General features: G+C 48.8%; 1 protein-coding gene across 3 annotated transcripts in view; it reads right to left on the reverse strand.

Moving 5' to 3' along the window:
* GLT1D1 (glycosyltransferase 1 domain containing 1) overlaps positions 1-22032 on the reverse strand; it is a 93876-nt gene that overhangs the window by 37571 nt on the left and 34273 nt on the right. For all 3 annotated transcript variants that reach the window (XM_047697510.1, XM_047697511.1, XM_047697509.1), the window contains 3 exons: positions 18552-18603; positions 9188-9224; positions 7725-7781 (listed from right to left, as the gene is read on the reverse strand). In XM_047697510.1, the coding sequence (XP_047553466.1) occupies positions 7725-7781; positions 9188-9224; positions 18552-18603 (146 nt within the window). The remainder of the gene's footprint in view (positions 1-7724; positions 7782-9187; positions 9225-18551; positions 18604-22032) is intronic.

Below are 22032 nucleotides of genomic sequence, written 5' to 3' on the forward strand. Positions count from 1 at the left end.
GTTCTTCCAGTCCATGAGCATGGAATGTTTTCCCATTTCTTTGTGTCTTTCTCAATGTCTTTCATGAGTACTTTATAGTTTTCTGAGTACAGATTCTTTGCCTCTTTGGTTAGGTTTATTCCTAGGTATTTTACCGTTTTGGGTGCAATAGTAAATGGGACTGACTCCTTACTTTCTCTTTCTTCTGTTTTGCTGTTGGTGTAAAGAAATGCAGCTGATTTCTGTGCATTGATTTTATAACTTGACACTTTACTGAACTCCTGTACAAGTTCTAGCAGATTTGGAGTGGAGTCTTTTGGGTTTTCCACATAAAGTATCATATCACCTGCAAAGAGTGAGAGTTTGACTTCTTTGCCAATTTGGATGCCTTTAATTTCTTTTTGTTGTCTGATTGCCGAGGCTAGGACTTCTAGTACTTTGTTGAATAGCAGTGGTGATAGTGGACAGCCCTGCCGTGTTCCTGACTTTAGGGGAAAAGCTCTCAGTTTTTCTCCATTGAGAAGGATATTCGCTGTGGGGTTTTCATAGATGGCTTTGATGGTATTGAGGTATGTACCCTCTATCCCTACACTGTGAATAGTTTTGATCAAGCAAGGATGCTGTACTTTGTCAAATGTTTTTTCAGCATCTATTGAGAGTACCATATGGTTCTTGTTCTTTTATTTTTTTTATTTTTTTTAAAGAATTTTTTATTCATTTATTTGACAGAGAGAGATCACAAGCAGGCAGAGAGACAGGCAGAGAGAGAGGAGGAAGCAGGCTCCCTGCTGAGCAGAGAGCCCAATGCGGGGCTCGATCCCAGGACCCTGAGAACATGACCTGAGCCGAAGGCAGCGGCTTAACCCACTGAGCCACCCAGGCGCCCCTCTTGTTCTTTTATTAATGTGTTGTATCACATTGACTGATTTGTGGTTGTCGAACCACCTTTGGAGTCCAGGAACAAATTCAGTTTGGTTGTGGTGAATCATCCTTTTAATGGACTGTTGGATCCTACTGGCTAGTATTTTGGTGAGAATTTTCGCATCTGTGCTCATCAAGGATATTGGTCTTTTATTCTCTTTTGATGGGGTCTTTGTCTGGTTTTGGGATCAAGGTAATAATGCTGGCCTCATAAAATAAGTTTGGAAGTTTTCCTTCCATTTTTATTTTTTGGAACAGTTTCAGGAGAATAGGAATTAATTTTTCTTTAAATGTTTGGTTGGGGGGGGTGCCTGGGTGGCTCAGTGGGTTAAAGCCTCTTCCTTCAGCTCATGATCTCAGGGTCCTGGGATCAAGCCCCACATTGGGCTGTCTGCTTAGCATAGAGCCTGCTTCTCCCTCTCTCTTTCTGCCTACTTGTGATCTCTGTCAAATAAAATTTTTTTAAAAAGTGCTAAACCGGGCACTCATGTTGTTAATAAAAAAATACAAATAAAAAAATATAAATTAAAAAATATATATGTTTGGTAGGATTCCCCTGCGAAGTCGTGTGGTCCTGGGCTCTTGTTTGTTGGGAGATTTTTGATGACTGCTTCAATCTCCTTACTGGTTATGGGAATGTTCAGGTTTTCTGTTTCTTCCTGGTTCAGGTTGTGGTAGTTTATACATCTCTAGGAATGCATCCATTTCTTCCAGATTGTCAAATTTGCTGGCGTATAGTTGTTCATAATATATTCTTATAATTGTTTGTATTTCTTTGGTGTTGGTTATGATCTCTCTTCTTTCATTCATGATTTTATTAATTTGGGTCCTTTCTCTTTTCTTTTTAATAAGTCTGGCCAGGGGTTTATCAGTCTTACTAATTCTTTCAAAGAACCAGCTCCTAGTTTCATTGATCTGTTCTACTGTTCTTTTGGTTACTATTTCATTGATTTCTGCTCTGATCTTTATTCTCTTCTGCTGGCTTTAGGCTTTGCTGTTCTTTCTCCAGCTCCTTTAGGTGTAGGGTTAGGGTGTGTACTTGAGACCTTTCTTGTTTCTTGAGAAAGGCTTGTATCGCTATATACTTTCCTCTCAGGACCGCCATTGCTGTGTCCCAAAGATTTTGAACAGTTGTGTTTTCATTTTCCTTTGTTTCCATGAATTTTAAAAATTCTTCTTTAATTTCCTGGTTGACCCATTCATTCTTTAGTAGGATGCTTTCTTGCCTCCGTGTATTTGAGTTCTTTCCAATTTTCCTCTTGTGATTGAGTTCTAGCTTCAGAGCATTGTGGTCTGAAAATATGCAGGGAATGATCCCAGTCTTTGGGTACTTTGAGACCCGATTTGTGACCCAGGATGTGATCTGTTCTAAAGAATGTTCCATGTGCACTAGAGAAGAATGTGTATGTATTCTGTTGCTTTCAGATGGAATGTTCTGAGTATATTTGTGATGTCCATCTGGTCCAGTGTGTCATTTAAGGCCTTTATTTCCTTGTTGATCTTTTGCTTAGATGATCTGTCCATTTCAGTGAGGGGGTTGTTAACGTCCCCTGGTACTACTGTATTACTGTTGGTGTGTTTCTTTGATTTTTTTATTAGTTGGTTTATAAAATTGGCTGTGCCCATGTTAGGGGCATAGATATTTACAATTGTTAGATGTTCTTGTTGGACAGACCCTTTAAGTGTGACATAGTGTCCTTCTTCATCCCTTATTACAGTCTTTGGCTTAAAATCTTTCTGATAAAAGGATTGCACCCCAGCTTTCTTTTGATGTCCATCAGCATGGTAAATGGTTTTCCACCCCTCACTTTAAATCTGGAGGTGTCTTTGGGTCTAAAATGAGTCTCTTGCAGACAGCATATCGATGGGTCTTATTTATTATATTCATTCTGATCCCCTGTGTTTTTGATTGGGGAATTTAGCCATTTACATTCAGGGTTTAAGTGTTGAATGATATGAATTTACTGCCATTGTATTGCCCCTAAGCTGACTGTTACTGTATATTGTCTCTGTTCCTTTCTGTTCTATGTTACTTTTAGGGTATCTTTGCTTAGAGGACCCCTTTCAATATTTCCTGTAGGGCTGGTTTGGTGATCTCAAATTCTCCTCTCTCGCTGGTCTCTGTGCTCTGTGCTCATGTGGTCTGTGACTGGTGCACAGCCCTGTTTGGAGTCTCCAAACCCAGCAGACTCCTGCAACACATTCCCACGCCGCTCCTCCCGTAGGAGGAAGTTGGGGGGGGTGTCTCCCCAGATCTGCCACTTGTGGGGTCCCAGCTCAAAAAGCAGTGTCCCGACTGTGTCGGAGATCATGGTTTAAGGTAACCCCAAGCTGATAGCCCACTCCTCAGATACGTCCCTGTAGCCCACTTCCCTGCTCTGATACCTGGGAGCTCTGCCACACTCAGGCACCCCCGCTCTTTCTGTGACCCCGTGGGACCTGAGACCGGGCTGTACCCCTGCTTAGCCTCTGGAGCGATGTCCCTCAGTAGAGCAGACTTCTAAAGTTCCGATTTTGTGCTCCGCTGCTTGCTGCCTGGCTGGGAGCCTGCTCCTCTCCCCACTGTCTCTCTTCCCATATGTTGCCTTGGATTCACATCTCTGCACGTCCCACCTTCCAGAAAGTGGTTGCTTTTCTGTTCCTAGAACTGCTGCTCTTCTTCTCTTTGATCTCCTGTTGAGTCTGTAGGTGTTCGGGATGGTTTGATAACCATTACTGGGTAGGTATTGGTCCCCACGGGCTGAGCGCCCTCCATGCTGCCCAGCGCTCTGCCTGACCTGTCAGCCCCTCCACGGTACTAACCTGATCTGCATAAAGCCACTTTCTCTCCCAGCTTCTGTTCTAGCCGCTCTGTTCATTTGTTTTTTTGTCCATGTGTTATTATAAGGAGAAAAGAATCCAAGGATTTCAGCTGAGTGCATTAGATGTAGTGGATTTTAGCCGGAAAATTTGATTCAGGGGCTGTGAAAATATCAAGGGATCTGGTAACATCAATTTTCCACCTGAAGAACAAAGGGTTTTCCGAGGCCTGGCCAAGAAGGCAAAACAGTACCATCCGAGCCTGGCATAGTCCAGTCTCCACATAGGAATAGAATTGAAAGGAGGAGAGGAGAAGAAAATTAAATAGACGGTGTTACGCATAGAGATACAAACAAAAGAAAATCAGGAAGGTCTGGTCAAATTCATGCTTTCACAGTTTTTGGGTTTGGTGGCTTACAAAGAATTGCTGTTTTCGATGCGGCCGTTATTGGAACGAACTTACGTACGTACGTACGTACATATTTATTTATTTATTTATTTGAGAGAGACGGAGAAAGCACAGCAGGGGAGGGGCATGCAGAGGGAGAGCGAGAAGCAGGGTCCCTGCTAAGCGGGGAGCCTGATGTGGGGCTTGATCCCGGGACCCTGGAATCATGACCTGAGCTGGAGGCAGAGCTTAACCATCTGAGCTATCCAGATGCCCTGGTTCTTGACATTTAAAAGCAAAAATCACGCATCATTGAACCGTAGCAACATTCAAGTTGGACATGGACATGTATATAAAAACTGCAAGGGAACTAACTGACCTGATTCCTGTACGTGTATCTTCTGATCAGAATAACTACTGTAAACAGCATGTAAAAAACTGTAATGATGCCACTCCGTGCCTGTAACCTACTTTATTCTTCATTTCTCCCTAGCTGGTTTGTTGGAACATGGTATCTGGTTAGCATAAACATTGTTCAGTGCTTTAAAAAGATTTAGCAGTTTGTTAGCTAGGGCTTAGAGGGAGAACTGGATAGTCTCAGAAGGACCCAGACAGAGCATAAAGGAGGGCACATCATGAAATCAACATCAGGGACCCGAGCAGCAGACAGAAGCCCTTGGAGACCGATCAAGCGCTCGTTGGTGGGCACGCTGCTGAGACCCCCAGCCCCACCTGCCCCGCGACTGCCAGGTGAGCAGTTGGGAGGATGCAGGGGCTGAGTGTCTGCACTGAATTCACCGGGTTTTCTGTTTTCACTGTCTGAAGCTCAAAGTGGAAGTGACAAATCAGTCACGGGCCCCGGAGGCCAGGCTGAGATCGAGGATGGGTGGGGAAGACTGTCCATCTCCAGAGCCCAAAAGATGAGAAAGATGAATGACCCCGCAAATGAGAACAGACACCTGCTCATAAAACCCAGAGACACCCATTAATTCTGCCTCCACCAGACGCCAGGACCAGCTGAGCCGGCAACCGTGACACCACCAGCCTCCCTCTGCCACGGGTTCCGGCCACGGTCACGGCTTCTAACTACGCCCATGAAGGTGGAGCTGCCGGCCAGCAGGTCTGAGGAGTCTTGCCCATCCCACTGCTGTCCCGTTAATCACTCCATAATAAGACCAATGAAACAATCAACCAGAGACTACAGGCTTGATGAGAAATCACTCTCCTTTTGGAAATTATGACTGTTAGTCACAGCGCCAGCAGCATCCCATGATATATAGAAGCTAAAATAACTTCCCGACAGGCGATTTCCAGCGGGCCCGGCTGGATCTGAGTAATGGCCTGCGCTTCCCAGCGCGATGGAGCACTGGGGCAGTGGGGGTTCCTCCGTGACGTGGGGAACAGCCCTGCTGCTGGCCCCGACTGAGGCTGATGGATGGCCAACAGACACATGAAAAAGTGCTCCACATCACTCGGCATCAGGGAAATACAAATCAAAACCACCATGAGATATCACCTCACACCAGTCAGAATGGCTAAAATTAACAAGTCAGGAAAGGACAGATGCTGGCGAGGATGCGGAGAAAGGGGAACCCTCCTACACTGTTGGTGGGAATGCAAGCTGGTGCAGCCACTCTGGAAAACAGCATGGAGGTTCCTCAAAAAGTTCAAAATAGAACTACCCTATGACCCAGCAATAGCACTGCTGGGTATTTACCCCAAAGATACAAACGTAGTGTTCGGTGCACCTGAATGTTTATAGCGGCATTTTCCACAACAGCCAAACTATGGAAAGAGTCTAGATGTCCATCAACAGATGAATGGGTAAGATGTGGTTCAGGGGAGCCTGAGTGGTTCAGCGGGTTACGCCTCTGCCTTTGGCTCAGGTCATGGTCTCGGGGTCCTGGGATTGAGCCCCACATCGGGCTCTCTGCTCAGCGGGGAGCCTGCTTCCCTTCCTCTCCCTCTGCCTGCTTGTGATCTCGGTCAAATAAATAAATTTTAAAAAAGAAGATGTGGCTCATATAGAGAATGGAATACTACGCAAAATAAGTCAGAGAGAATTATCACATGATCTCACTGATACGAGGAATTTGAGAAACAAGGCAGAGGTTCACAGGGGAAGGGAGGGAAGAATGAAACAAGACGAAACCAGAGAGGGAGACAAACTCTAAGAGATTCTTAATCTCAGGAAACCAACTGAGGGTTGCTGGGGGTGGGGTGAGAGGGATGTGGTGGCTGGGTGAGAGACACTGGGGAGGGCACGTGCCACGGTGAGTGCTGTGAGCTGTGTAAGACTGATGAACCTGCACCCCGGGGGAAATAATACATTATATGTTAATTAAATAAATGGGCAAATTTTATAGTATGTTTAAAAAAAACAACTGGGCAAATGTATGAAGATTGAAATGTATGTAGCACCTGCATCACTACATATCAATGTGTTTAAAAAAGGGTTAGTCAAATAAGTCTGTAGAACTCAATACTACAAAGGATTTTTGATTAGAATAAATTCGTAAGATTTTAGGATATAATGTAAAAAATCAATTTTATTTTTGTATACTGGCAACAAACAATTCAGAAACAAAATTTAAGAAACCTTTAGAGTAGCATCAAAAATAATAAAGTCCTTAATAATTTTTTGAGAGAGAGAGAGCACGATCAGGGGGAAGAGGAGGAAGGGGAGAAGCAGGCTTCCCACTGAGCAGGGAGCACCACGTGGGCTGAGATCATGACCTGAGACCAAGGCAGATGCTTAACCGGCTAAGCCACCCAGGCGCCCGTTTTAAAAAGCAGATTTGTACAAATCATTATGAGGGTAAATGAGACAAAAAAGTGGACAGACAGATCATGTTCTCATGGACTTTAAGATCTCCATTCTCCCTAAATTCTTCTGCAGATCAATACAGTGGGGTTCTATTAGAGATTGACAGGTGGGTGGAAACGTACTGATAGACGCGACAGCTGCTAAGCCGGGTTACCGACTCACAGCGCCAGCTCAGCGTTCTGCAAACCCGCAGCGAGACGAGCGCAACGTCGGCCGAGGGCAGGCGCGCGGACGGCGGACACTCACGTGCTGACCCGCTTTTCGGCAGAGCGATTCAGCGAAGAAAAACATTTTCAGTGAACGATACTAGCACAACGTGCAAGAAGAAAGGGATTTTGATCCCTACCTCATATCACACGCAAAAATTTCAGATGGGTTAAAATCCAAATGAAAGCGCGAAAACATTAACACTTATGGAGGAAAAGAAATAGGGAAAAGCCTTCTGTGGACTTTGAGCAGGCAAAGGTTTCTTGGTCAGGGCTCAGTGCTAACCATTAATGAAAAATGGATAAACTAGAAGAAAATAGGTAAACCGGAGGAAACAAAATATTCACGTATATACACATATCTCACAGAAGACTTGAACCCAGAACAGATGAAAAATCCTTCTCCAAACCCGCTTCTTCCCATGCTCCCAAGGAAGAGACAGTCATGATGTCTCCGGGAACAGAGAAGCCAGGGTACCTGGGTCCCAGTTCCCACTCCCCCGCCCCTTGTTCCCTTTGACCTGAAGAACTCTTCTCCCAAACCCCGGGAGTACCCCATGTACCTCGCCACTGGACAGCAAGCCCCCTGGTCAAAATGTCTCACCTGAACGGTGGAGGAAGGTGTCCCAGCTGAAGGCGGCGTTTGGTACGGTCACGACCCCTGGGTCGAAGGAGAGAAAGAGCGGCCACGTTGATTAGATGCAACCCGCTACCTTGTGTCCACATGCAAATAATGGTCTCCTACGTGGTTCTTATGAAGAGCTCAAGGTTCCGAGTGCCTTGTGCACGCCTGTTCATCCCCCCCCCGCATGGGACTTTCCAGGGGAGCCCGTGGATCCGAAGTGAGTAAAGGCGCCCCCCACCCCCGACCTCGCCGTCTATGGCTGGGTGGGCCAGCCGCGCCTCTACCAGAGGCAGCCGGCTTCTGCGTCACGGCCCCACATACGAATTACACCTCTGCTTAAAATTCCTAGTCTGGGCCCTCCCCGCATCACACAGGACGGCCTGCTATCCTGGGCATCTCCTTGAACAGATTTAAGTTTAAAGTTCTGAACGGAACATTTAAGATGTAGACACTCAGACGACACTTAACAGCTTACTGTGACAACAGGAAACATCTGAAGTTTCAGGATGTGTAAATTAAGTCTGGAACCCTCTCTGCAATTTACCTTCGAGACTGTCACCCACACCCAATGACACTGATGACTCACTTTCGTACTAGTTAGCGAGTGTGCACTGCAGGCCCGCCCTGGGCACAGACCCTGGGTGGGTGCAGCCCACACACCCCGGGACCCCTGAACACCCCGCTAGGCAGAGTCCCCCAGTGTATCGAGCCAGAAACTGAGGTCCACATAGGTTAAGTGGTGTTCACAGCGACTCGGGGTGTAGGTCGTAGAGGCTGTGGCCGAGCCCATGCCTGCCTGCCTGGGGCGCCCACGTGGCCCTCGGTTAGGAGTCAGGCCGTGACAGCACCCGCGCTCATACCTGGAGACTCCTTTTATACACACATATGGAGTTAAGTGGTTCTGCTTCGTGTCTCACTGAAACCCCCAAGCATGTCCCCCCGCGATAAGGCGCAGAGCAGGCGGGCCTCCGGCCTCTGCACCCGCACTGACCCAGCCTCGAGGCGGGTTCCGTGTCCCCGCTGCAGTGGCTTCTTCCCGGGACTCCTGTTGTTTCAACGGAACACAGCGGTCCCCTCACTGCGTTCACGTGCTGCGGGCTTCGCCAAGGGCTGTGGAGGCCACTGTTGGGGAGGGACTGCCTGGGTGAGGGCAGGAAGGGGTGAGGTTGGTGCAGGAGGGCTCTGCTTTGTAAACATGCCCCCAAGGGAGCACACTGTACTTCTACCGGTTGAAACTGGTAAATGACCTGTATTACAAGTTGTCCTTTTACAAGGTCACTGTAGCTGTCCTTTACCTTCGTGTTAGGAGATAATAGGTCCAACCGTCCTACTAATTATTAGGGAAGCAAATCTAAGGCCCCGTAGGATTTCATCACAAACAAGTCCGAGCACAGCTCTAGAAGGACTCGTCTTTAAAAATACATAAATTTAAAAATTCTTACCTTGACTCTGGACGTAGATCTTCCCCCTGGCATGTGGCTTTTGAAAAGAAAGGAAAAAGGACAAAAAGTAAATTGGGTAGTCCGTTACAGCTGCGTTTTAGAAATAAAATGAAGGCTCTAAAATAAACCACCTCGGAACACGTCACGGAGGATCATCCATGCAGCCGCTCCCACACTAGTTACTTTCTAAGAGCAAAAGTTCCTTCCGCTTTTAATGGGGGTTAGCCCATAAAAATGCATCTCTGAGGTAAGCAGCACATAGAGGCCCCTTAGGTTAGGCGTGATGCGTGCGGACGGCTGTATGGTTACGCGTTAGAGAGTTAGGGAAGCTCAGCGAACACGCCGATGGCAGAGCCCGTGGGGAGCCTGTCCATCGCGTGCAGAAGCTGGGGGAGACGTGTGGGAACCCTGGTTTGAGGACACAGATCCTTGAATGGAAAGACTATCCGCCCAGCCCCCGCCCGTGGGGAAGGAGTTAGGAGGGACAGGAGGCCGAGGGAGGAGAGGGAAGGGGCTGGAGGTGAGGCCCTGGGCCATTTTCAGGGCAGTGGACTGCGACTCCCTGCACAGACGGGAATCTCCGCCTCGCTCAGGTCCTTCGTGCCCCATCCCGCATCTGAGGCCCCTAACGCCTGGCATAGCCGCCTCCTTTCACCACGCAGGGCAGACGCACCCCCTTTTAAAATGCCCTTAAGATAGGAAGCGTTAAAAAATTTAAACTCTCCTCCCTACTAGCAAGAAAAAAGGTTAATTTTAATGGAAAATATGGCTAATAGTCACAATTTGAAATTAGAAATTGAAGTCCAGAGCCCTAACGTCCCATTTTGTGTAGTTCCACTCTCACTGGAAAGCTGGAGAGACTTTTACTGGTGTGCAGAGGAGGATGGGGCGCTGCTGCTTCGACCGGCCCCCGGGAAGCGCGCTCACACACTGGAAACACCCAGCAGCCTGGTATTTAAACTTGCAAGTGAACACCAGCATTTGACAAAAACAGATTCAATGTAATTCTACACAGATTTGATTAATTAAGGGAGGGCATAATAGGGGTTTTGCCTTGCCTCTGTTTCCATTAGAAATGAGCTCTGTCTGCAGTTAGAACCGCATAAGCCACAGTGCTCCCTTCAGGAACATTCCTTCTGAAACAAACACAAATTAATGGAACTGGTGTCTTACATCCATAAGCAGAATAAATGGACTCTCTGTGGAAATTTCTGGATTTATCAGCTAGTCTTACATATCTTAGAGCATTATTTTCCTTAAATCTACTCAAACTGTGAGAAAATAAGTATCAAGTCCTCTATGGACGTTTAAAACAGGTTATGGATATTTTAAGATCTCATCCTAGTAAGTCAAAAAAATAGAGTTACAGTATAAAAAATCTGGACCTGGTTTATTTTTAATCTTTATAATAAAAGAAAACTGGCAAATCCAGCTGGCTCATATCGATTTCGAAAAGCAAAATGCTCTAAATACAAATTAGCTTTCTTTTCTCAATATTTATTGTTTCTCTTGCCTTGAAATAACGTAAGAGTCAAAACCCTTGTATATCAGTTCTCTTGCAAGATCAGCTCATCGATGCGGAAAGTGAAAAAGAGAGGCTGTGCGTGCGCGTGTGTGCATGTGTGTGTGTGCACGCGCACATGTGCGTGTGTGCGTGAGTGTGCAGGGGTGGGGGCAGAGGCTGCTCCACTGTGTGCGTGAGAAACCGTTACCTAATCTGGCCCATTACTAAACACGAAAAGCCAGTGTCCTGTGGGAGAGATACTTACAGATACACGTGACCGTCTAACAGACCCAGACACTAATACATGCGTTTTTAGAACAGAGTAACAGAAACATCACACAGATCCCCCATTTTTAACACCTGTATGACCTTCGGAAACGAAGCTCTGTAAGTAGAAACCACAGCCAGTGTTGTTTTGAAATATACATACGATCGCAGGACCTATGGGTGACGAAAGTACTAGTTTTTTTGAAATTCTAACGCAGTATCTGAGGACGGTTTTGTTAAAAAGTACTTTGAAAAGAGCTACAAACTGCTTTCGAACAATCCAGGTTCGCACGTGGCAGGCTCTCAAAACATACCTATGCCAAAAAAACGCACAGGAGTTGGGGCCTTTTCAGGGGATGTGGCTCTCTTCCTTCTCTTCCCACTGTTCCCTTAGAAATTGCTTTTTTAAGCAAGGAAAGAAAAGAGAAAAGGAAAAACACATGAATGGGACAAGGAGCGTCAGGATCCAGGGCCCTGGGCTCCAAAGCTGGCGGCAACGCCACAACTAGGGATGCCGACAGGAACACTAGAGGGAAGATTTCTTTAAGAAACAGTTAAACCTATGGAGTAAATAACTGGGGATTATTGATATTATTCAAAAGCATCCCCCCCCCCGGGACACCCCAGCTGTTCTGTGCCTTGGTGATTTGATGAAATCGAAGCAATTCTGCTCACTCCAGATGTCTGCGCGCCCTGGTCATGATCGTGTGAACGCGGGTCGGGGGCTGCGCTCAGGAACTGACGAGCTTCCCACTCTTTGAGTTACATTAAAACTTCTCAATTCCCAGGGATCTCATTTGGGGAAGAAAAATGCAAAGAACATTTCCAGTTCCATCAGGAAATCTCGGAGGAAAGCCAATCTTAATAGAAGTTATTAAAAATGATGAGCTTCCTTGAGTACGATGGGTCCCTGAGTTTCTCCTGCGGCGTCTGCGGGGAGGGCCGCAGACAAGGAGGGCCCCGAAGGCCGAAGCCCCGTGAGCCGAAGGGTGGTGAGTTTCCATCTGGGTGGGCGCCAGAACCAAAGCTGTGGTCTGTGTTCCCACTGCTGCCAGTGTGGCTCCCAGGGCTAGGCGGGTACAGAGCCGCCGGCCATGCGGGGGAGGAGATGGGCGTTCGCAGGACACGCGGGCAGCGCACAGAGCTCAGCGGTTAGTCGGTGCGCGGCCCGTTGCGAGGGGCCGGCGCTCACACCTGTGTGGGCTTTGGGAGCTCACCTGTGCCGCCAACGGCGCATGCGACAGCCTGTGGACTGTCTTGCTTTCTGCATTTTAATTTCCAAAAAAAATTGGATGAGCGCATACGCACACTGAAAGTAAAAGCACACTTTAGCTAGGGCCTCCTATAAACCACTTCGAGAAAGTTATTTTTCTTTAACGAGTGCCGAGGCCGACACACAACACTGTCACCCCAGAAGGCAGGGAGGCACCAGCTCCAAACTAAAAAAAAAAAAAAAAAGAAATCTCTAAAACGTAACAACGCCAGAAGGCTGAGCTCAGCGCTAACCTCGGCAAAGAGGACAGATGGGCCATTCTGGATATCCTCATGCTTTCTCGAATTTGATAACCACTTCAAGCAATGTTTACTCAAACTCAAGATGTTTAAAGAACCAGCTAACTCATAAATAAATATTCGAATTTGGAGAAAGTCCTGTTAGCAGAGTACTTCTTAGAAAAAGCGGGTCGACAGTGCAGTTGAATTTTCTGCAGGCCTGTGGGGGTCTGAACCCAATGAACCTAGTAAACCCAAGATCGTTGCTTTTTTTTTTTTTTTTCTTTTGAAAGGTTTTATTTGTCTGACAGATCACAAGTAGGCAGAGAGGCAGGCAGAGAGAGGGGGGAAGCAGACTCCCCACTGAGCAGAGAGCCCAATGCGGGGCTCGATCCCAGGACCCCGGGATGATGACCTGAGCCGAAGGCAGAGGTTTAACCCACTGAGCCACCCAGGCGCCCCAAGATCGTCGCTTCTGCAGAGAGAAGAGCCTTCGGTTACGATATATACCTAATTTGCTTTACTTTTTTTATTCTTGTGAAGTAGTCACATTTTGTGGTGAAAGTCTGGTGAATTCAGAGAAAGAAATCTTCACTTCGAACCCAGATTTGCATGCTGAAGGTCTATTACGTAGCGTCACAAGAAGCCAACACCTGTGCAGACTAGCTTTCCATTTCCATAAGGCATACATCGAAGTTAGCAGTGGGTAGAGAATGAGATTCCTAAAAATGCCAAATCAAGGTTATAATTTCACAAACCAGCAGAGCAGGCTTTTCCCAAAACACGACCGGTGCTGCACTTGCGTGATGAACACTACGGATGCCGCCCGCAGAGCTGGTGAGGGGCCCAGGCGACCCTGCCCTTCACAGAGCAGCAGAGACCTCAGGTTTAGGCTGATGGAAGCAACAGTAAACAAGCAAGGACAGTTCCAAACAAAGGCGTTTCATATTCAGACAACACAAAGCCACTGTCATTGAAATCCAATCAAACTAATGGGTGCAGTCAGCCCGAGATAGGTGGGGGCCACAAGCAGCCCCCAGAGAGCGCCTGGCTTTCTCAGAGGGCTGAAGGGGACCCAGGGCAGACCCATGAAGCCCCTTCTGGGGGCACTTCCTTTAAGATGTCTCCCACCGCCCGATGCTGTGTGAGCACTCGTCTGAGCGATCTTGAAAGGTCATCCCGCACTTGTACACCCAGAGCGGGGCTGACCAATGCGCCAGCCTCCAGCCACATGAGACCACAGAGCCCCCGAACCAGGGCTGGTCTGAACGGAGACGTGCCCGAGTGCAAAAGGTACACTGGATATTGAAGACCCGATGCAAAAAAAAAAAAAAAAAAAAAAATACACACACACACACACATACACGAACTATCTCATTAGTCATTTTTACATTGATCACATGTTGAAATAAGATTTTGGATACAGACAGTGTGCAACAAAGAACTTGGCCTTTTCACGACACCTCTGGGAAATAACCTCTGTGAGACCTGACAGGGCCTCTTCGTCTAGGCGGGGCTGGTCCCAATCACTGGTCTTTGGGTGCGAACCGGCCATACCACAAAGACCACCCACGAGATTTAGGGTGGGGCCTTGGAGCCGAGTGGCATCTGTCCACTTGGACACTGGCATCAGCCATGTGGGCAGCCAACCAATCAGTCAAGCCTACAGAGTGAAGTTCCAGTAAAGACAGATGCTCAACTTGGGTAAGCTGCTCTGGCGGGCGATCCTGTCAGATCAATGACCAGAGGGTAGAACGGCTTGACTCCGAGGGGGAGAAGGCAAGGGTGCCTTTGCCCTACACAGCTCTACGATGTGGCTGATTTTAGTCTGATAAAGTCTACGACTTCCCTAGAATAAACCATAAGCACGAGTGGAAGAACCGTCAGTGAGTTCTCTCTAATCTGGGATTACTGAAATCTGATTCTGGTTTGACAGTAATTAGGTGGGATTAACTAAGCGACACCCTGAGTCAGGCCTGTGCCCTAAAATAAAGAACACAATTAAAAACGAAAGCTGGGGGGCGCCTGGGTGGCTCAGTGGGTTAAGGCCTCTGCCTTCGGCTCGGGTCGTGGTCTCAGAGTCCTGGGATCGAGCCTGCTTCCTCCTCTCTCTCTGCCTGCCTCTCTGCCTGCTTGTGATCTCTGTCATTAAATAAATAAAATATCTTAAAAAAAAAACAAAAAAAAACTGTATTTGTAAAAGATAATCAGATAAAGGTATTGAGCAGAACTTTACTGAAAAAATCCTTCACCAACAAAAGGACACACGCCGTATTAAAAACCCAGGCTCACACTGGAATCTAGTAACCAGCGCCCGCCGCTGTAAACTCTAAACCACAAACACTCTTTCCTTATCATTAGCTTTTATTATAATCTCTTACATCATCATCTCAGACTGAACTTTTGGCTCCTGCTCAAATTTTTTTTTTTTTAAATGCTTTGCCAGATACTTGGAAAAGTATCTTTCTGAAAAGAGAGAGCCCTGACCCAGGATCACCCAGCCCATCTGGGAACCCGAGTGACAGCCAGGGTTGGACCTGGCTCCGAGACATCAGCGGGCCCTTCCATGGGTGCGTCATCACTGCTACGGTGCCCCCTGCCCGGACTGGGCCTGCTCTGTGCACTGGGGCCGGTTCCCTTGTCGCTGCCTATGACAGTGAAGCTCGGGGAGGAAGAACCCTGCGGTCGGCCGGCACTTTGCACCCGTGACCCAGGCTCTGGCCCTCCAAGGGCGCCCTCTCCGGAGGCCAGCCGCACAGTGCAGCTGCGGTCCCATCGCCGCCGGAGTCCCATTCTCCGCTCCGATTCAGTGCGTCTGGGACTCAGAGTCCACTCTTCTCCCTTCCCAAATTCCTTCACTCGAGTTCTTCCAAAATTTATTGACAAAAATCTTAAATCATGTTATTATTCTTGAGTCCCACTTTATTTCTTCCTTATATGCTACAGTCTTCCCACACAAAATGTATCCAGAAGCTAGTACTTAGGTTAAAAAAATCCTTGTCAAACTGCCCTTACAGGTACAATGGCAAGAGAGCAAACTTTAACAAAACTATTCCAGAATGTAAGAGTGTGCATCTGTTTGTGTCCACGTGCAAGGGGGACGACAGGAGGTTAAGAACGGAGAGCGTGAGCAGGGCTGGGTACGGGGCGCGTTTCTACTCTTGCCGCTTTCACTTACGCGTGGAAATTTCTGTCCTAAAAAGTTCTAAAGAAGGGTCTGTCCCTGGTAAATTCAGTTCAACGAATATCTGTTGAACACGAGGATGTGTTACCCTCTGGGGATGCACAGTGAACCCCACTTTGTGCCTGTCCTCAAGGAGCTCTCGACCACATAGGGTGAAGGCACAGACAAGCACCAAGGAACTCCCTTCCTGCGTCCGTCTGTCTGTGTCCCTGCAGAGACAGGAAGCCCCTCCCCTTATGAGGCCGGCTGTACCCGCACTCCTCTACTTGCTTGGCCACGGGGACAGGAGCAAACTATTACTCAAGCACAAGTTCCAAGAAGGCTTTCTCCCTGGTACAGAGCCTCACGGGGGACGGACACTGGGGAGAGAGTCCACGGCTGTCCCCAGCCCCCCGCAAAGGCCTGGCCACGGCACCTGGAGGCCACCCAGACCCCCCAGCCTGGCTGAGCTGACCCGGGCAACACCAAGAATGATAGGAAGTGTGTGATTTAAGGCAGTGTATTTGGTGAGGTTTGTTATAGAACAAAAATAGCCGATACAGTAAGTGAACCTATCTATACTGGCCTGGGAGGGTCCTAAGGTCAGCAGACAAAGGTGACAAATGAGAAGGAGACGCTTGGGGGAAGGATAAGGACCAGCCACTTTGAAAGGTCAAAGCCTCCTTTCACGTCTGGCTAAGACCGTTGGATCCCCACACCGGCCGCTCCATCCGACGAGTGCCGGCCGAGCTACGTAAAGAAAAGCCAGCATCTCGCTGATCGCTCACTGGGAAGAGGCGAGCCTTTTCGGATCACTGGAGGTGTTACTCTTGGGCATTTACACGAGAACTCAACAAGTGGTAAAGTCCTAAACTTAGATGTGAGAGGGACCCTGCACTCATGTCACGCTCTGCCCCACCAGAGCCCATGCGTCCAGCTCGCGCTTCAGACGGATCCCGTCCCAACGCAGGGCTCCGTCGCGCTGTTAGTCACTGGGAAAACACGGTTCACGGAGCCGTGCAGACCTCCCACATGACAAAGCGTGTCCTCACAGGGCACCAACAGAACAATCCCGCTTGTGCATCAGACCACTGATCGCACCAGGGAGGTCCTCCTGCCCGGGGAGGCTGGCGACCAGGGGGTGCGTTTGCAGAGTTCCCATTTTTGCTCAACAAAATGCCATGCGCTTATCGCTGGCCACAAAGACCACCGGGGGCTCTGCTTCATGGGACTGACTCGATCCGCTCATTTTTAAGAAGCGGGGTAACAAATGCCCACATCCACGTCACTGGTTTGTCTGCCGGTCACGCTTTCGGATACAAAATTGGGGGAAGACATATTGGGCTGGGTTTGTGGCTCCAGCCCCCGAGAGCCTTCCCTCCGGGTAAGCACTGCGCCTCGCTCAGAAGGCGGCACGCGTCGCAAGCACTCTCCCTGGGCTGTCACACCAAACAGCAAAATGCATGTGTTCTGGGCCAATATCTGAGCAAATTAAAATTTTTTATGGCTTCATCAAGGAGATCTTAAAGTGATTTTTTTTTTAACTACAAGGGGCGTGCAGATGATCAAGGACCAGCTCAGCCGGGGCTCCTGCAGTCCTTAGGAGAAAGGGTCCCTGGTTTCCCTGCGTTCCCAGAGGTGAGGAAGGGAAACTGTGTGTTATGATGCAAATGGGCTGACCCTGTGGGGCCCAGAGAGAGGGAGCCCCACTCCTACACCTCCCAGACAGCCCCGTGGGTCCAACAGAAAACCAGCAGCCTGTCATTTATCATCTGGAGATTTTCCGTTTATTAAGTTGCCCTGAAAAATGCAGCCTCCAGTTCCTGCCTAGGGAGCGTCTCATGTGAAGGAGGCGGGCGCTGTCCAGCATGAGCGGACCCGCGCGCGCACAGTGCTGGCAGCCTCGCTGAGCGACCACGGGCCCCACAGAACTCCGCTGCACCCTCGCCCCCCACGCGGCAGTCCCACGTGCCAGATGTGACAGACAGAAGTTCTACACAGAAGGCGCAGAGCCTGTAACGTGCCCCGACAGGAAGGACGCCGGCAAACAGTAAGGGCATCCCCGGGGCACAAAGATGAGCCAGCCCCACACTGGGAACCACGGTGCCGGCGACCAGGGCGTCCTGCAGGTCTCCGCAGCAGAGAGCACAGTCGCCAGGGCAAAGTGGCCCCTGGGCCGGCCCGTCCAGTGCTGCAGACGCCAGCTGTGCCACAACTTCCCCTCACACGCCACTGAGAACGGCCTCCCAGCAGCTCAGCCCACTGCCCCCATGTCATCAGTCAGCAAGCGATCCACTTGGGGAGCGACAAAGCTCTCGCGCCCTTCAAGCTCTTCGGGGAAACAGTCCCAGTGTGGGAGCCACATGCACCACTGAAGATCGCTGCTCTCCGTGCACGTGGGGGGCCGTCACCTTTAGCGCGCAGCCTGGACATCGCCCGCTCTGAGCGCGGACGGAGAAAACAACATTAGAAGATTCAGTGCCTGGGTGGTTTCTGCTGTTCAGCAGCAATATTAAAAAAAATCAGTCAAGTCTTAAGAGTATCTGCACAAGGGCGCCTGGGGGGCTCAGTCGGTTAAGCATCTGCCTTCAGCTCAGGTCATGATCCTGGAGTCCCAGGATCGAGTCCCACATTGGCCTCCCTGCTCAGGAGTCTGCTTCTCCTGCTGATCGCTTTTCTCTCATGCTCTCTCTCAAATAAATAGATAAAATCTTAAAAAAAAAAGAGTATCTGCACAAATTAAAAACCAACAATATACAGGGGGCATTGTACACTCTTGTGGCCATATCAGGCAGTGTCGGCAGAAACACTGTCTGTTCCTATCCAAGCACCACGCAGCCTCCACCCCTGCCGCCTCCCCAGCTCTCCCTGCTCCACCTCTCCAGCTCCCCCTCCCCCCTCCCCAGCTCAGCCCGCATGACAGCAAAATCAACACATACCCACTGTGTCTGCGCCATTTCCTTCATTGACTCTGTGAAAGCGACAGCAAATCTAGCAAAATGAACAAAAATAAGGAAAACAATTAGGGCAGAATTCAATTAACATAACTAGGGAACAGCTCTTTGGAACAAATTGTGAGAGACAAGGCGAGAGGCTGAATTTCAAGTGCCGTCCATCTCCATCACGTGCGGTCAGCGGCTCTCAGGTTCACCCTCCAGTCACATCAAAACAAGCGTGTGTGCAAGGAACAAACACACGGCGCTCGCATTTCAATTTTTTATTGTTGCTCCTTCCACGCAAGGTCAGAGAAGCAGGGAAGAAGTCAGAGAGCCACATGCAGGAGAGAAGCAGAGGATTTAGTTAATCCACGTGGAACATCCAAGGACAGGCTGTCCGGTCCCTTGGCTTCGGCGAGGGAAGGCCTTGCTGACGCGCTCACAGCTCCGCGAACGCACAAGGGTCGGGAATGTTAATGCGCGCGTTTATCAAGCAGTGGCCGTCTCCGGAGGTGGGGCCTGGTACCCAGGGGATGAACCAGGAACACCTCATGGGAGCCAGACAGTAAGCTATTGCTCGAAACTGGTGAGGGCTGGGAGGACACGGGAGTCAGCTCAGAGCATCCGCAGAGAAAAGCGGAGGAGCGGGGAATAGGGTCAATGACACAAGGACGTGCCTTTCACCCCATAACACTGTTTATAGATAAACGTACGGGGCAGCCAGAGGTGCTCGTGGGAAGCTAACCCGCTCCCCTGCTCCCACGGGAACACCTGACCCCTGGCTCTGCGCGCTGTGACTCCCCTGGCCCCTGGAGTCACGGTGGCACCCGGCAGGCAGGCAGAAATACCCACGGAGGGACACACGAGCAAGCGCGTCCGGGTCCAGCCGTACGTTCCGGCAGGACGCGGCTCAGAGCAGGGGAGAAGGGAGAGCAGGTGCGGCGGGGCCCAGTGCAGGAGAGGGAGCTCCGGAACCCCCGTCCAGGGCTGGCTGTCACTATCCCCGGCCTGTCACCCTTTCTGCCAGCATGTCCCGTTCGCTCAGGACCCAGCACTGGGGGATCTACGGCACAGCTGAAGACCAAAGAGAGGAATGAGAGCCCTGGGAGGGTCTTCCTCAGGAAGCGCGTACACAGACGTGTTTCGGGAGTCGGGGGAGAGGGAGGGCTGGAGCCAGCGCCATCATTTCCATTTATTCCGCGGTGGCAGGTAACACCTCCGTCCTTGCGGCCCCTCCCTACAGACACTGGCCCCGGGTTTACACCCACCAACCTAGGAGACAACCCTGAAGAGGGTTTTGAGCCCACTAATCCTCAAAAAATAAATTTAAAATAACACATTTCTTACCAAAAAATGTGAAACTGCCACTTTTGCACTTGGGATGAATTATTGTCATTTCAAAACGTTCTCACCTTCATAGGTGACTTTTTTAGTCAAAAACATCTTTGGGAACATCATAGTTCAAAAACCACATGAAAGGACTGACACTGAGCCATCCTGACCTACAATTTCACATGATCTAACCCGTCAGGATGCATTTCCTAATGGTGAAACTATTTCTGAGCCAATTTATTTCACATAAACTCTCTTTTGCTCATTTGTGGATGATACTAAATTTTTCTAAAATGCACCTGGATGATCTTTCACAAAAAAATATCCACAAGTTTCAGACTCCTTACCTAATTTGAATTTATAATTACCAAATACTTATCATACTACAACAGAAGCCAAAAAGCTGGCGTGGAAGTGAGTTCAGGACTATACCATGCAGAAAAAAAAAGTTTTAAATACTAAAAAAGTTCAAAAATAAGCCTCATAAGAGAAATGTAACTATTTAAAAGTATTTGATTAAAAATGAAACTCATTATAAGGCGAGATAAGTTCAATACTTTTACAGAAAAGTATACTGTACACTGTCCAGCAAGAAATCTAATGATTCATCTGATGTCCCTGCCCACTGCCTTCCATCAATACTCCCCCGAAATGAAAATCAATGTGTTTTAATAACAATGCAATGAATGATGCTAACGGTAATACTGTACGATGAATTCATTCAATACTGTTTCTACCTAGCAGAATTATTTCTTCCGTAAGACCGTGCAAAACTGCATGAATCCAAAGGTAATTAATTTTCAGAGTCTGAGAGCGACAACACCGAGAAAACCTATAATGAGAGATCGCCTTTCAAGATCAACCCAAACTCGACCTTTGTTGCCCGTGATTCTCTCCAGCGGATGCACACACTCACGCACGCACGTGGGGCACACTCTCTATTCGGACCAGGTTGTGTGGCCACATTTATGGCCGGGAAGTTCTCAGGAGGAAGAGGGTCCTGAAATGGAATGATATTTCACAGTAACCCTAGTTTTCAGGAGCAAGACTGACTTCTGCCTTGTGAAAAGAGGGGGCTGCTTTGGGTTGCATCCTGGAACATGGAGTGTGTCCTTTCTAAGGGATCGGGAATGCTCCAGTGACATAAAGACACAGCGAGCTCTGGATTCCCTGACCAGGGCTTCTCAACCGTGAGAGGGCTAGAGACGAGCCACAGACATTGCATGGCTGGCCCTTTACTGGGGGCATGGGAGCAACCTACACGTCCACGGACAGGCAAACGGATACGACAGTGTAGTAAGCACATACGCCGGAACGTTACTGAGCCTTGAAGGAAGAGGCAATCCTAACAGCGCAAGCACGTGGGTGAACCTGGAGGACAGAAGGCCCAGCGCAGGAAGCCAGACACAGAAGGACAAATCCTGTGCGATCCGCCTGACAGGACAATCCAAAATAGTCCAACTTCTAGAAGCAGGAAGTAGGACGGTGGCTGCTGGGGGAGGGGGAGAACAGGAAGGGATTCAGCAAAGGGCACAAAGTTTCCCTTGTACAAGGTGAGTAGGTCCTGGAGACCCCCTGGAGCCTACAGCTCACGCTGCTGTAACTTACACTTGCGAATCTCCAAAGAGGGCAGATTTCGTGTTAAGTGCTCTCATCAGGATAGTAACCACCGGAGTGTGGGAGGAAGGTTCGGAGGGGATAGAGGTGTTTATGGCGCAGACTGCGATGATGGTTTCACTGATGAAGACTCGTCCTCACACTCATTCCACACAGCTTCTCTTTTCCATGCCAATCATGCCTCAGTGCAGTGTTGCTTTTAAAGCATTAATAAAGCAGTTTGTCCACATTAAAAAAAATTGATTGCCTGTTTTTTTTTTTGTTTTTTTGTTTTTTTTTTTAATAATAATTCAAAGATTTACAAGAGTTGAAAGGCTGGGGTCTCGGTAAACTTTGGATTCAGGGTGACTCCACACTCGGGTAGGACTCGCTCTGTGCCCCAGAAAACCAGGGGTGCCTGTCAGGGACCAACTGCGTGGCACCCTCTGGACCTTTCTGTGGAATCACCCCAGAAAGCCTGCCAGTCACCTCTTCACTGATGAACAGAAGAGCTCTTGGCTTTAGGTCCCCGTGACTATTTGGGTTTTGCTTTATT

This window comes from Lutra lutra, chromosome 12 (assembly GCF_902655055.1).
Source record: "Lutra lutra chromosome 12, mLutLut1.2, whole genome shotgun sequence".
Classification (NCBI taxonomy): Eukaryota; Metazoa; Chordata; class Mammalia; order Carnivora; family Mustelidae; genus Lutra; species Lutra lutra.